Genomic DNA, 15610 nt, shown 5'->3' with positions numbered 1-15610 from the left:
TATAGACAAGAAAAATACAATCATTTGTGTTATTAGTTTAAGCACACTGTGCCTATTGTTGTGATTTAGATGAAGATCAGATCAAATTGTATGTCAAATTTATGCAGAAATCCAAGTAATTCCAAAGGGTTCACATACTTTTCCTTGCCACTGTATATATATATCGTAAAACCAGTTATTTATGTCCATTACATGCAAGACATATTTCATGTGGTCCTCATTATATCATGTTTTATTCAGACAAAAAAAAAACGAAGGAAAAAGAAACAGATTCTAACTTAGGCATCAAACTACTAATAAATGAATACACAACTTAAAATTGACTCTGACACAGCCATAGCATGATAGCCAAGAATACATGCAGTACTGAGAATCCAGAACGAGTAAACCTGTAAAACCAACCCTCCATACACATTTGGATTTTTATTCAAATTTTATGACACCTCGGCTGTTCACATCTAGGCCTATATCATTAGGATCAATAAAAGGGAGCATAAATAGAAATATTTAATATACCTCTCGCTTAGAGCAGTGCTTCCATAAGCCAGTGGTGTTAGTTCTACCGTTAACTTTAATCCGTTTTTCTGCAACCATAATAAATACAAATGGCCATCAATGGAAAATGTAGCTACATAGGTGTATATGCTGGGAAAGGGAGAGTGTATATGTGTACAGGTATGCTTTATAAACAGGTGTATGACGAGAGCGTGTGCTGCTTTGTGACAGGTACCTTGTGAAAGATGCGTGCTGGGGCCATTTCGGCTCCGTTGAGTGTTTTTAGAAGGAACATCGGCCAGGAGGATGCGTTCAGACGGAAGCCTGTGGGAGAAGTACAGACGCTTTCAAAAAAACTCACCCATACACAGTAGACGAGACCCTTCATTAATGTGCATGGGATGGGGCCATAGACATCTTTTGATATTAGCTGACACCTAGTGGACATTTAGAGAATTGCACCAAATCACACTATTACACACAGGTGTATGTACTTGTATTTTTAGTATTTTTTTTTATCCTTTATTTAACTAGGCAAGTCAGTTAAGAACAAATTATTATTTACATTGACGGCCTACAACAGCCAAACCCGGACAACGCTGGGCCAATTGTGCGCCGCCCTATGGGACTCCCAATCACGGCCGGTTGTGATACAGCCTGGAAACCAAATACAGCCTAGAATACAGCCAAGAAAACAAATTGACGCAAATGGGCCGATAACAGTGAGGGACTTACATTCATTTGTCCAATAATAAATTCTCGTTTTCAATACAAAAATATTTTCCGTTGCACGTTTTGCTACAGTGTGCACTAATTAATAGACCGCAGTATACATCAGTCTGGTGTAAATCTAACTGAGGAAGGTAAGTATCACTGTGTGATCGCAAACAATTTAAAAAAGAATAGGGCACATCATATCCATAATGGGTATGTAGTATCGGAGTGTGTGAAAATGTGTTTCTCTCTCCTCCTCACCCAATGGCGGCTGCAGCATGCCTGCGTTCTTCTCGCAGTTGCCGATAGGCTGGATCTCTGATGAGTCCACCAGGCGCCAGAAGTCGTTCTTGTTATCGGAGCCATCGAGGCGCAGGCGCAGCCGCGATCCAGTCAGGCCCACCACCGTAGCAATGCAGGTGGACGTTGTATTCCGAGGGTCCTGCGCCTCCAGCTTCATGCCCGCCTTGAACTCATTCACTGGAGGTGTTGCGCCCTGTAGAGGTAGGGGAAGGTCAGAGAGGCATGCAATGATGCTGGACAGATTCAACATGCTAAGATAGGAACACAGCATCAAGCAAGACTATGTATCGAAGGTGAGTTGAACTCACTCTGTGGTGACGAGGTAGCCCTGCACGCAACTTGAAATCAGTGTCACCCCTCGACCCAAGAGGGAATTTCTTCTTAGCCTAATGGTTCCCTAAAAAAAATCCCGCCACTTAGCAAATTTCAGGTCTTGTGAGTGGAAATTTGAATGTTGTGAGCATTCTGTGCAACTTGCACACATTTACTGTGAACACTGGCTGTACCCGCTTTAATTATAGTTTTAGTCAGTGGCCAAGCAGGCTATTAGGGCATAATATAGGCCTATCAAAAAGGCCTACAAACAAAACCAATGGAGCAAATGCATCCCATAACATTTTCACATGAAATAGCTAACGATTTCTATTATATACACTACGGTTCAAAAGTTTGGGGTCACTTAGAAATGTCCTTGTTTTTGAAAGAAAAGCACATTTTTTGTCCATTAAAATAACATCAAAATGATCAGAAATACTGTGTAGACAATGTTAATGTTGTAAATTACTATTGTAACTAGAAACAGCAGATTTCTTATGGAATATCTACATAGGCCCATTATCAGTAAGAGGAGCTGCCTAGAAGGCCAGCATCCCGGAGTCGCCTCTTCACTGTTGACGTTCAGACTGTTGTTTTGCGGGTGCTATTTAATGAAGCTGCCAGTTGAGGACTTGTGAGGCGTCTGTTTTTCAAACTAGACACACAAATGTACTTGTCCTCTTGCTCAGTTGTGCACCAGGGCCTCCCACTCCAATTTATATTCTAGTTAGAGCCAGTTTGCCAGTATGAGATCTTCCGTTTTTTGGAAATTTCTCTCATGGAATAGCCTTCATTTCTCAGAACAAGAATAGACTGACAAGTTTCAGAAGAAAGCCTTTGTTTCTGGCCATTTTGAGCCTGAAATCGAACCCACAAATGCTAATGCTCCAGATAAACAACTAGTGTAAAGAAGGCCAGTTGTATTGCTTCTTTAATCAGAAAAACAGTTTTCAGCTGTGCTAACATAATTGCAAAAGGGTTTTCTAATGATTAAGAATTAGCCTTTTAAAATAATAAACATGGAATAGCTAACACAACGTGCCATTGGAACACAGAAGTGATGGTTGTTGATAATGGGTCTCATCGACATGGGAGTACAATTCCATAAAAAATAAATTCAGCCGTTCCCAGCTACAATAGTCATTTACAACATTAACAATGTCTACCCTGTATTTCGGATCAATTTGATGAAAATGAGCTGTTCTTTCAAAAACAGAGACATTTCTAAGTGACGTCAAACTTTTGAATGGTACACACACACACATATATATATATATATATATATATACACATACATACACAGATAAAGTTGAAGTCGGAAGTTTACATACACCTTAGCCAAATACATTTAAACTCAGTTTTTCACAATTCCTGATATTGACTCTTGAGTAAAAATTCCCTGTTTTAGGTCAGTTAGGATCACCACTTTATTTTAAGAATGTGAAATTTCAGAATAATAGTAGAGAGAATGATTGATGTCTTGAGATGTTGTTTCAATATAGCCACATAATTTTCCTTTCTCATGATGCCATCTATTTTGTGAAGTGCACCAGTCCCTCCAGCAGCAAAGCACCCCCAACAACATGATGCTGCCAGCCCCGTGTTTCACGGTTGGGATGGTGTTTTTCGGCTTGCAAGCCCCCCCACACACACACTTTTCCTCCAAACATAACGATGGTCATTATGGCAAAACAGTTCTATTTTTGTTTCATCAGACCAGAGTACATTTCTCCAAAAAGTACAATCTTTTTCCCCATGTGCAGTTGCAAACCGTAGTCTGGCTCTGATCGGCCTTTCAGGTTCTGTCGATATAGGACTCGTTTTATTGTGGATGTGTATGTAAACATCTGACTTCAACTGCATATGTAGCTCTGGAAACCAACGTCTTAACCAATGTTCCCTCTAAGCTGCTTGGCTGCACAACACAAGGACTGCTGCACTGATGAATTGCCAGGCAGTGCAGAGATACACAAATAGCTAATTTATCAGCCATGAGGGGTGTTTGCTTCCTATAAGAGCAGGATATCTATATATTTCTAGTCCTCTTTGAAAAGTGGGTCAGTGTTGTATTTTGAGACAGGCTTGAATATGCAAAGAAGCCAATAGGTAGCCTGCATTTTTGTCTGATTCTCTGTACGGTAATAATAATGAATGTTATTTTGTAAAGTGGTTTCTTCCATCAAACAACACAATGTTCAGTCACTTATTTGAACCATGCTGTTTAGGCTACAAACCATTTATTATTTGGTGACTTGAGCTTTTGGACAGGTATAAAATCTGTCTAACTTGTCTGAAGGACAAGTTGCTAAAAGGTTCATGTGAAGCCCTGCATAATGTTTAATGACTGTAGTGTGTTTATGTATATATACAGTGGGGAGAACAAGTATTTGACACACTGCACGATTTTGCAGGTTTTCCTACTTACAAAGCATGTAGAGGTCTGTAATTATTATCATAGGTACACTTCAACTGTGAGAGATGGAATCTTTTCAAAAATCCAGAAAATCACATTGTATGATTTTTAAGTAATTAATTTGCATTTTATTGCATGACATAAGTATTTGATACATCAGAAAAGCATAACTTAATATTTGGTACAGAAACCTTTGTTTGCAATTACAGAGATCATACGTTTCCTGTAGTTCTTGACCAGGTTTGCACACACTGCAGCAGGGATATTGTCCCACTCCTCCATATAGACCTTCTCCAGATCCTTCAGGTTTCGGGGCTGTAGCTGGGCAATACAGACTTTAACCTCCCTCAAAAGATTTTCTATTGGGTTCAGGTCTGGAGACTGAATAGGCCACTCTAGGACCTTGAGATGCTTCTTACGGAGCCACTCCTTAGTTGCCCTGGCTGTGTGTTTCGGGTCGTTGTCATGCTGGAAGACCCAGCCACAACCCATCTTCAATACTCTTACTGAGGGAAGGAGGTTGTTGGCCAAGATCTCACGATACATGGCCCCATCCATCCTCCTCTCAATACGGTGCAGTTGTCCTGTCCCCTTTGCAGAAAAGCATCCCCAAAGAATGATGTTTCCACCTCCATGCTTCACGGTTGGGATGGTGTCTTGGGGTTGTACTCATCCTTCTTCTTCCTCGAAACACGGCGAGTGGAGTTTAGACCAAAAAGCTCTATTTTTGTCTCATCAGACCACATGACCTTCTCCCATTCGTCCTCTGGATCATCCAGATGGTCATTGTCAAACTTCAGACGGGCCTGAACATGCGCTGGCTTGAGCAGGGGGACCTTGCGTGCGCTGCAGGATTTTAATCCATGACGGCGTAGTGTGTTACTAATGGTTTTCTTTGAGACTGTGGTCTCAGCTCTCTTCAGGTCATTGACCAGGTCCTGCCGTGTAGTTCTGGGCTGATCCCTCACCTTCCTCATGATCATTGATGCCCCACGAGGTGAGATCTTGCATGGAGCCCCAGACCGAGGGTGATTGACCGTCATCTTGAACTTCTTCCATTTTCTAATAATTGCGACAACAGTTGTTGCCTTCTCACCACAAGCTGCTTGCTTATTGTCCTGTAGCCCATCCCAGCCTTGTGCAGGTCTACAATTGTATCCCTGATGTCCTTACACAGCTATCTGGTCTTGGCCATTGTGGAGAGGTTGTAGTCTGTTTGATTGAGTGTGTGGACAGGTGTCTTTTATACAGGTAACGAGTTTCAAACAGGTGCAGTTAATACAGGTAACTGGAGAACAGGAGGGCTTCTCTTGGTACTAGGGGGCAGTATTTTCATTTTTGGGAAAAGAAACGTTCCCGTTTTAAACGGGATATTTTGTCAGGAAAATATGCTGGAATATGCATATAATTGACAGCTTTGGATAGAAAACACTCTAACGTTTCCAAAACTGTAAAGATATTGTCTGTGAGTATAACAGAACTGATGTTGCAGGCGAAAGCCTGAGAAAAATCCAATCCGGAAGTGCCCCAGGTTTTGAAAGCACTGCGTTCCAATGACTCCCTATTCAGCTGTGAATGTACCATCAACGAGCTTACGCTTTCTACGTATTCCCTAAGGTTTCTACAGCATTGTGACGTAGTTTTACGCATTTCTGTTGAAGAATAGCCATAGGCGGCCACATTGCGTAAGTGGTCACATGGTGGTTCTGAGAGAGATTCTCGAGGTTAAAGAAAAACTAACAGGTCTGTGTGAACCGGAATTCTTACTGGTTGGTAGGTGATAAAATACTTATGTCATGCAATAAAATGCAAATTAATTACTTAAAAATCATACAATGTGATTTTCTGGACTTTTGTTTTAGATTCCGTCTCTCACAGTTGAAGTGTACCCATGGTAAAAATTACAGACCTCTACATGCTTTGTAAGTAGAAAAACCTGTAAAATCGGCAGTGTATCAAATACTTGTTCTCCCCACTGTGTGTGTGTGTGTGTATATATATATATATATATCAGTTGAAGTCGGAAGTTGACATACACTTAGGTTGGAGTCATTAAAACAAATTTTTCAACCACTCCACAAATGTCTTGTTTACAAAGTATGGTTTTGGCAAGTTGGTTAGGACATCTACTTTGTGCATGACAAGTAATTTTTCTAACAATTGTTTAGACAGATTATTTCACTGTATCACAATTCCAGTGGGTCAGAAGTTTAAATACACTAAGTTGGCTGTGCCTTTCATTCTTACGACTGAAATCCCACTAACGGGATCGATATGGCAACAGCCAGTGAAAGTGCAGGGCGCTAAATTCAAACAACAGAAATCTCATAATTAAAATTCCTCAAACAAACAAGTATTTCACAACATTTTAAAGATAAACCTGTTGTTAATCCCACCACAGTCTGATTTCAAAAAGGCTTTAAGACGAAAGCACAACAAACGATTATGTGGTAGGTCAGTACCTAGTCACAGAAAAACACAGCCATTTTCCAGCCAAAGAGAGGAGTCACAAAAAGCAGAAATAGAGATAAAATGAATCACTAACCTAACATGTATGTTTTGTTTGATAAAGTTCATATTTATATCCAAAAGGCCCGTTATGTTCAGCAATGTTTTGCTTCCAAAACATCCAATGATTTTGCAGAGAACCACATCAATTTACAGAAATACTCCAAATAAACATTGCTAAAAGATACAAGTGTTATGCATGGAACTTTAGATAAACTTCTCCTTAATGCAACCGCTGTGTCAGATTTTTAAAAAACTTTACGGAAAAAGCACACCATGCAATAATCTGAGTACGGCGCTCAGACACAAAAAAACAAGCCATACAGATACTCGCCATGTTGTTGAGTCAACAGAAGTCAGAAATAGCATTATAAATATTCACTTACCTTTGATGATCTTCATCAGAATGCACTCCCAGGACTCCCAGTTACACAATAAATGTTTGTTTTGTTCGATAAAGTCCATCATTTATGTCCAAATAGCTCCTTTTTGTTCGCGCGTGTCGTTCACAAATCCAAATTCACGACACAAAGGCCAGACGAAAAGTCAAAAAGTTCCGTTACAGTTCGTAGAAACATGTCAAACGTGAGTGTTTTCCATCCAAATCTACTAACAATATGCATATCTTAGCTTCTGGGCCTGAGTAGCAGGCAGTTTACTCTGGGCACCTTATTAATCCAGGCTACTCAATACTGCCCCCCTGCCATAAGAAGATAGGGGGCGCTCTTTTAATTTTTGGATAAAAAACTTTCCCGTTTTAAACAAGATATTTTGTCACGAAAAGATGCTCGACTATGCATGTAATTGACAGCTTTGGAAAGAAAAAACTCTGACGTTTCCAAAACTGCAAAGATATTATCTGTGAGTGCCCCAGAACTAATGCTACAGGTGAAACCAAGATAAAATTTCATACAGGAAATGGTCCAGATTTTGAATGCCCTGTGTTCCAATGTCTCCTCATATGGCTGTGAATGCGCCAGGAATGAGCCTGCACTTTCTGTCGTTTCCCCAAGGTGTCTGCAGCATTGTGACGTATTTGTAAGCATATCATTGGAAGATTGACCATAAGAGACTACATTTACCAGGTGTCCGCCCGGTGTCCTCCGTTGAAATTATTGCGTAATCTCCAGGTCCATGCGCATTCCATTTTCTTCAGAGGAGAATGTCAACTGCCACGAATGATTTATCATCGATAGATATGTGAAAAACACCTTGAGGATTGATTCTAAACAACGTTTGCCATGTTTCTGTCGATATTATGGAGTTAATTTGGAAAAAAGTTTGCGTTGTAATGACTTAATTTTCGGGTTTTTTTCTTACCCAAAAGTGATGAACAAAACGGAGCGATTTGTCCTACACAAATAATCTTTTTGGAAAAACTGAACATTTGCTATCTAACTGAGAGTCTCCTCATTGAAAACATCTGAAGTTCTTCAAAGGTAAATGATTTTATTTGAATGCTTTTCTTGTTTTTGTGAAAATGTTGCATGCTGAATGCTAGGCTTAATGCTATGCTAGGCTATAAATACTCTTACACAAATGCTTGTTGAGCTAAAGCATATTTTGAAAATCTGAGATGACAGTGTTGACAGCCTGGAAAATTCCAGAAAATGATGTCATGGCTTTAGAGCTTCTGATAGGCTAATTGACATAATTTGAGTCAATTGGAGGTGTACCTGTGGATGTATTTCAAGGCCCACCTTCAAACTCAGTGCCTCTTTGCTTGACATCATGGGAAAATCAAAAGAAATCAGCCAAGACCTCAGAAAAAAAATTGTAGACCTCGAAAAGTCTGGTTCATCCTTGGGATCAATTTCGACATGCCTGAAGGTACCACGTTCATCTGTACAAACAATAGTACGAAAGTATAAACTCCATGGGACTACGCAGTCGTCATACCGCTCAGGAAGGAGACTTCTGTACCCCAGAGATGAACATACTTTGGTGCAAAAACTGCGAATCAATCCCAGAACAACAGCAGGTACAGGTACAAAAGTATCTATAGTCACAGTAAAACAAGTCCTATATCGACATAACCTGAATGGCCGCTCAGCAAGGAAGAAAGCCACTGCTCCAAAACTGCCATAAAAAAAGCCAGACTACGGTTTGCAACTGCACATGGGGACAAAGACTGTACTTTTTGGAGAAATGTCCTCTGGTCTGATGAAACAAAAATAGAACTGTTTTGCCATAATGACCATCGTTATGTTTGGAGGAAAAAGGGGGAGGCTTGCAAGCCGAAAAACACCATCCCAACCGTGAAGCACAGGGGTGGCTGCATCATGTTGTTGGCGGTGCTTTGCTGCTGGAGGGACTGGTGCACTTCACAAAATAGATGGCGTCATGAGAAAGGATAATTACGTAGCTATATTGAAGCAACATCTCAAAAGACATCAGTAAAGAAGTTAAAGCTTGGTGGCAAATGTGTCTTCCAAATGGACAATGACCCCAAGCATACTTCCAAAGTTGTGACAAAAGTTGTGTCAAGGTATTGGAGTGGCCATCACAAAGCCCTGACCTCAATTCCATAGAAAATCTGTGGGCAGAACTGAAAAAGCATGTGCGAGCAAGGAGGCCTACAAACCTGACTCAGTTACACCAGCTCTGGCAGGAGGAATGTGCCAAAATGCACCCAACTTATTGTGGGAAGCTTGTGGAAGGCTCCCCGAAACGTTTGAAACAAGTTAAACAATTTAAAGGCAGTGCTACCAAATACCAAATTGAGTGTATGTAAACTTCTGACCCACTGGGAATGTGATGAAAGAAATAAAAGCTGAAATAAATCACTCTAGTATTATTGACATTTCACATTCTTAAAATAAAGTGGTGATCCTAACTGACCTAAGACAGAGATTTATTACTAGGATTAAATGTCAGGAATTGTGAAAAACTGAGTTTAAACTGTATTTGGCTAAGGTGTATGTAAACTTTTGACTTCAACTGTTGATGCTGCTCATTGTCACTGGTGAGACTTTGGCTGCCACGGTTAACTTCTATCTCATATTGCTTGTTGGTCATAATTCCTACAAACTCTGTAAATGCCATGGCTTAGAATCATTTGGCTCTGAATCATTTCAGGAGCAGAAGTTTCACATAGGATAGTAGCATGCCCTGACATTTTGATGAGGAGGATATACTGTAGTCTGATTAGGGGGGCTTACCTGTCTGAAGCAGTGCGCAGGTGCAGCACTAGCACCTGTTTCCTTCAGGTATTTGTCCCAACTGAAGTGACCTGTGGGACAGAAAAAGCACAATGGCTGCTTTTTGTTGTCTACCGTTATATGTTTTTGTGTGAATGTGTGTGGTTTTGGGGTTCAGTGCTAGTGGTATGTGCTATTGTTAAGGTGTTCCCATGCCTTCAAGCCGAAAACGTTCGGTACATATATTATGACAACATTTTGGGACATGTTTGTTTTGTTTTAAACTTCGGTAAGGTTTATTTTTTTCAGTTGATCGAGGCAAGCTGAAGTCGGTAGCCGAAGTCAACGCCCCTTCGTTGGTCAACAGTAGGGATTCTTCAGTAAAGTCTTAAAGCACATTTTTCATTGAGAAAAACTGCACCAAACATCTTAGTTAGATGTAAAATTGCACGACTAAAGATCTCCTCTGCAAAAACTTCAAAATTAATTACAGATTTCTTGAGTTATCTTAGATTAATTCTGACTATTTTCAGGAAGTGTATAGAGCTAAGGCATCTCAAAATGGACAAACAGTACTATGACCAAGTTCTTCTCATTTTTCAAGCAAATTTATTTTAAGGTAGAATGCTTAGCACACCGCCAGCTGAAATGAAGCATGCTGATGCCTTTAGAACCGTGTTATAAGCCAGGGGTTGGAACTGGTTCAGGGAACAGGCATTTTTTTTTGTAGTCCCACAAAAAAAAAATTGAAGCTAAGCCCTCACTCAGAAACATATTCCAGTGTCTGCTTGCAAGCTGAAAATCTTTACCAGGGTGTGTGTGTTTAGCCTACCTGCCCCTCCCCCACCAAAGCATAGGCTACTGTACTGACATTACAAGCGTGATTCAGATGATGGGCAGAGATTTTTTAACTAGCTAGAGAAGAATAGATTTGCTTTTTCCGATGCTAGTTAAGGATAATATAGGCCTAGTTATCACGTTCCGTGTTAAATTTATTAACTACAAAAAGACATGTTTTTAATTCTGGTGCCGCTCTGCGTACACAAGCCCCAGTTTGGGGCGGCAGGGTAGCCTAGTGGTTAGAGTGTTGGACTAGTAACTGGAAGGTTGCAAGTTCAAACCCCCGAGCTGACAAGGTACAAATCTGTCGTTCTGCCCCTGAACAGGCAGTTAACCCACTGTTCCTAGGCCGTCATTGTAAATAAGAATTTGTTCTTAACTGACTTGCCTAGTTAAATAAAGGTAAAAAAAATCATAATAATAATAATCTAGCTCAAGCCTGTTAGCTATATAGGTCAAAGGACAGTCAAAGTTCCTCTATAGAAGCCGCTTCTTCTAGGTATAATTCTGGGGACCCAGATAATGCATGTCATAAGATGCCCAGAGCTTCAAGCCTCCTCCTCAACCCTCTCTTTGCGCTCTCCCGACCCCAAAAAAATTCAGTCGCAATAATTTAATGAGCTAAATGTAAAAAAAGAAGAAGGTTGATTTAACAGGTTAAAAAGGAACAGAAAATATAAACCAATACTTCTTTGGGATTCGAACCGGTTCAGAACTTTATTTTGCTGGTCGGAATAGTGGAACGGAACGAACAGAAATTGTGTTTCTGTTCAGAAAGAAACAATTGGAAAATCATTTTGGTTCCAACCCCTGGTTATAACTGAATATGAATGTGTTTGATTCAGGATGTTGTTTTCATTCAGCAGTGATTCATCTGAGAAAGTTGGTGTGTGTGGTACTGTACCTCCTTGGTACTGCGATGGGACCCGGGAGGGACGGCCACTTCGGGCATGCTTGATCTGCCTGCCATCTTTCCACTCAATAGCTAGAGGAGAGAGCAGGGCACAACGTTTCAGAGACACCATTCAATTAATCAACTATCTATTCATAACTAGAATAAATTCACTTGATCTTTAGCAACTGTCATTGAGATGTGTGAGTCCAAACTATCACATCAGCATCTGAGACTTCTATACACACATTAAAGTATCCTAAATATAGGACCCTTCTTGAGCAGCATCATTAGAAGATGTACATTATGCTTTTCAAATGGACAATTGCATTCCATTTCTTAACATGACATTACCTTTTTGTGGCACTGGCTTCCTCATGTCCAGTAATACTGACTAAGTTCAAGACACAATAGTCCTCTCTCTAAAGAAGGGAAACGAGAGTGGGAAACAACATTGAAGTAAACACAAACCATTTGATACTTCCCCCTTCATGTTAGGTCAGAATTTAGGTCCAATTTGGACCTTTCTTCTACATTGTTGTATTCAAGAAGCCAGTCTGATGTAGCCTATACTAGTGCTAGCCTGGTTAGCCTTTTAAGGGTGATTCCAGCATTATGGACATTACATTTGCACACAAAATCAAAACTTTAATTTCTAACAGAATGGACAAACAAAATATAATATATGTGTATGTCTATAGTACCTCTTACGGGAAGTGTATTCCCCCAAAATAACTGACTTCCAAATATTGTCATGTTGGAGAAATAAAGCAAAAATTACTGTTATGGATGTTAGAGTCTACGGTGTCCAATACATTTTTTATATTTTGACCAATGGGTATTTTACTCCTCTAAGAAAGCCAATGGTCCAAACCGCGTGTCTCTATCATAATCCATGAAAAGTTTATTGGAGTTCTTACTCTTGTATGTTGGCCAAGATTAGGGTGACTCAACGGAGGCTAGAGAAGAAATGTGGTCAAAAATCGGGAAAATAGCATTGCGTCAGCTAGGCTGGATGCTGTGCGAGAACTAAGGCAAACTGACAGGTTCACTGTTGAACTTATCTTTCTTCTCAAATCCGGAGGAGATAAAACAATATAGGAGGTAAGATAGATATCGATTTTGAGACATGACATGTATACTGAACATAAATATAAATGCAACTTGTAAAGTGTTGGTCCCGTGTTTCATGAGCGTAAATAAAAGAACCCCAGAAATGATCCATACGCACAAAAAGCTTATTTCTCTAAAATGTAATGGACAAATTTGTTTATATCCCTGTTAGTGAGCATTTCTCCTTTGCCAAGATAATCCATCCACCTGACAGGTGTGGCATATCAAGAAGCTTGCAGTACGTCCAACCAGCCTCAACCGCAGGCCACGTGTATTCCGCCGTGTGGGTGAGCAGTTTACTGATGTCAAAGTTGTGAAACAGAGTGCCCCATGGTAGCGGTGAGGTTATGGTATGGGCAGGCATAAGCTACGGACAAAAAACACAATTGCATTTTATTGATGGCAATTTGAATAGACAGACTATTTTTGGTTCAGTGTAAAGAAATAAACTGCTTTTTTTTCAGTGGCACCAAAGATTTAAAAAGCAGTGTTGCGTCGCTGCTGAATACATACACTGACAGTATGAAAATATGGATACCGCCCAACTTTAGGCCATGTCCATTACACCCCCCCCATGAGCCCTTTCGAAAAGCCATGAAATACGACTTGACTGAAATATCTTTGAGACATGTAGACCGTAAGGATAATTATGGATGTGTTTCATTTGGAAATTACTAACTTTATCTGTGGATGCTCAGGTTGACTTTCCCACGGATTCGCTCTTAACACTCTCCCCTTCTGTCGGCCAGGCAGGGGGTCGGCGTTGGAGGCAGACGACAGGGTACAACAAAGAGGTGGCCCCAGCTGTCAGCAGACCTCAGTCACCCACCCAAACACACTCAGGGCTCACTGTAGACACAGAAAACTCATCCCTGTTGGGGTATTGACAAAACAAGAGGATCCAGACTGGAGAAACAGAATGGGTAACATTATAGCCAATATAGGGTATTAATTTCAAGAGGTGACCATCTATTTTGGATCTTAAAAATGATCTGTGAATGAATTTAATTGAACCTTTATTTAACAAGGCAAGTCAGTTAAGAACAAATTCCTATTTACAATGATGACCAGGCTGGGGATGTCTGGCTGGCTATCCTTGACTTGAGGGGCTTTGGCCCTTAACCTTGAGCCTAGGTTAATTACCAGTTGGCTAGACACACAGGTGATTAGGTCAGACAAACACGTGGCTGATATTATATTGGTCCTCAAAGTAGACTAGATTTGTTTAGCATCAAGACACAGCAGTCACAGCTACTCACAAATCCATTGTTTATAAAAATGCATGCAGCCAGGACATTGAAATGAATAGCAGATAAAGGCAAATTGCCTAATTAATGCATATTTACAAAGTAGCCACGCTAATCACATCAACCATTTAAAGATATATCAATAACAATGTAACCTTGCAGCCCTACTGTTTTTTTAAATATCCTAACTGGTTTAGATTATTCATACACACCAGCAGCAGTGCATCAGTAACGGTTTCAAGCTAGCAAACTAGGTAGCTACATAATTTCAGCTGGCAATCAAATAGACTTCTAAATTAACCTAGCCTTAAACTCAGTTACTATAAATTTGCATGGCTACCATTTGCTAAGTTTACATTGGGCTGACAAGTGGTCATAAATAACGGTTTCAAAGATGCAATACTAGGCTATAGCGGTTTCAAATACGCAATACTAGACTATAGCAATGGAGGAGACACAAAAACAAAACTCATAATATGCAATAAAAAAAACGTAAAAGATCATAAGTCTTCAGTTGGTTCTCTCAATAGAAGTGCGCCTTTTTCCTTGCGTCAAGCGGATATCGACCAACTCCCTCATTTTCCCTTCCCAGAAAAAAATGACAGCGGCATTACCTACTAGGTACTAGGTTGGACAGACCAGCTCGCTTCTACGACCACTATTAATGATAATGACCCACGTCAATGCTGTACTAGCTATAAGGGAAATTAGCTACCATCATTAGTCCGTGTAATGTGACTAAAATACCGATTTTTAAGTTAGCCTAGCTAGCATAAGATATCAAGAATCCACACAAAAGCCAACACACGGGACTCCCCCCAGGGGCAAAAGCCAAGCAATTCATCACGGTAGCTAGAAATTCAGCCAGCAAATATGTGCATTTAAGAGTGAGGATATGAAGCAGTACCTACCTCCAACCTAATAACATGGGCATGCTCGAACAGCCGCTAGCTAGCTAGCTCCGTCAACATAGCATGCTAACGGGTAGACTTTATGTTAGCTATCTATCTATAGTTGGCTTGATTATAAATACATCAATAAATGCTAGATAAATTCCCGGCTAAAAAATGAATTTGGTAAAAAGAGGACAGCGTGTAAACAATATATTCGAGTCTGTTTACCTTGCTTTGAAATGTTTGTGTATTATTTTTATGTGGATTGAGCTAGTGGCTGTCCGCCATTTTTTTTCTCCTTCTTTAAATTTGTATTGGCGGATAGCAAACGTGAGGTGCAAATACACCGCCACCTACTGTACTGCATTGTGAGATTTCTTCATCTTCGTCTGTGGGATATATCAGCGGTTGGCATCCAACGTTATGGTACATTACCTCCACCTACTGTACTGGAGTGTGGGCCAGAGACAGGGAGAAACTAAATCCTACCTACCAGCCCCGTTGCTCTTAAAAAAAGATAACAAAATATTTGAGACTAAATCTAACGACATTCTACTCAATATACTCTTTAAACTAATTTCATGTATCCCCTTCTCCCTCATACTAGATCTCAGCCTCTCTCTTTCCCCTGATACTGCCCACTGTAGCAATACATAAAATAAAATTGAATTTGTCACATGCGCCGAATACAACAGGTAGACCTTACAGTGAAATGCTTACATGCTCCACGGTCTCTG

The 15610-nt window shown here is 40.3% G+C and overlaps 1 protein-coding gene across 12 annotated transcripts in view; it reads right to left on the bottom strand.

The window, feature by feature from the left end:
* LOC115106725 (polycomb protein SCMH1-like) overlaps nucleotides 1-15219 on the bottom strand; it is a 46781-nt gene extending 31562 nt beyond the window's left edge. For 2 of the 12 annotated variants that reach the window (XM_029629792.2, XM_029629802.2), the window contains exons 1-6: nucleotides 13413-14881; nucleotides 11975-12042; nucleotides 11633-11713; nucleotides 9910-9980; nucleotides 1471-1705; nucleotides 731-819 (exon numbers count right to left, since the gene is read on the bottom strand). In XM_029629792.2, the coding sequence (XP_029485652.2) occupies nucleotides 731-819; nucleotides 1471-1705; nucleotides 9910-9980; nucleotides 11633-11713; nucleotides 11975-11999 (501 nt within the window). In that variant the 5' untranslated portion in view covers nucleotides 12000-12042; nucleotides 13413-14881. The other 10 variants (XM_065011259.1, XM_065011261.1, XM_065011253.1 and 7 more) reach the window with 10 other exon arrangements.
* Between the last annotated feature and the right edge of the window lie 391 nt (nucleotides 15220-15610).

The sequence above is a fragment of the Oncorhynchus nerka genome, linkage group LG3 (genome assembly GCF_034236695.1).
Source record: "Oncorhynchus nerka isolate Pitt River linkage group LG3, Oner_Uvic_2.0, whole genome shotgun sequence".
NCBI lineage: Eukaryota > Metazoa > Chordata > Actinopteri > Salmoniformes > Salmonidae > Oncorhynchus > Oncorhynchus nerka.
This window is presented reverse-complemented; position numbering and strand designations above follow the sequence as displayed.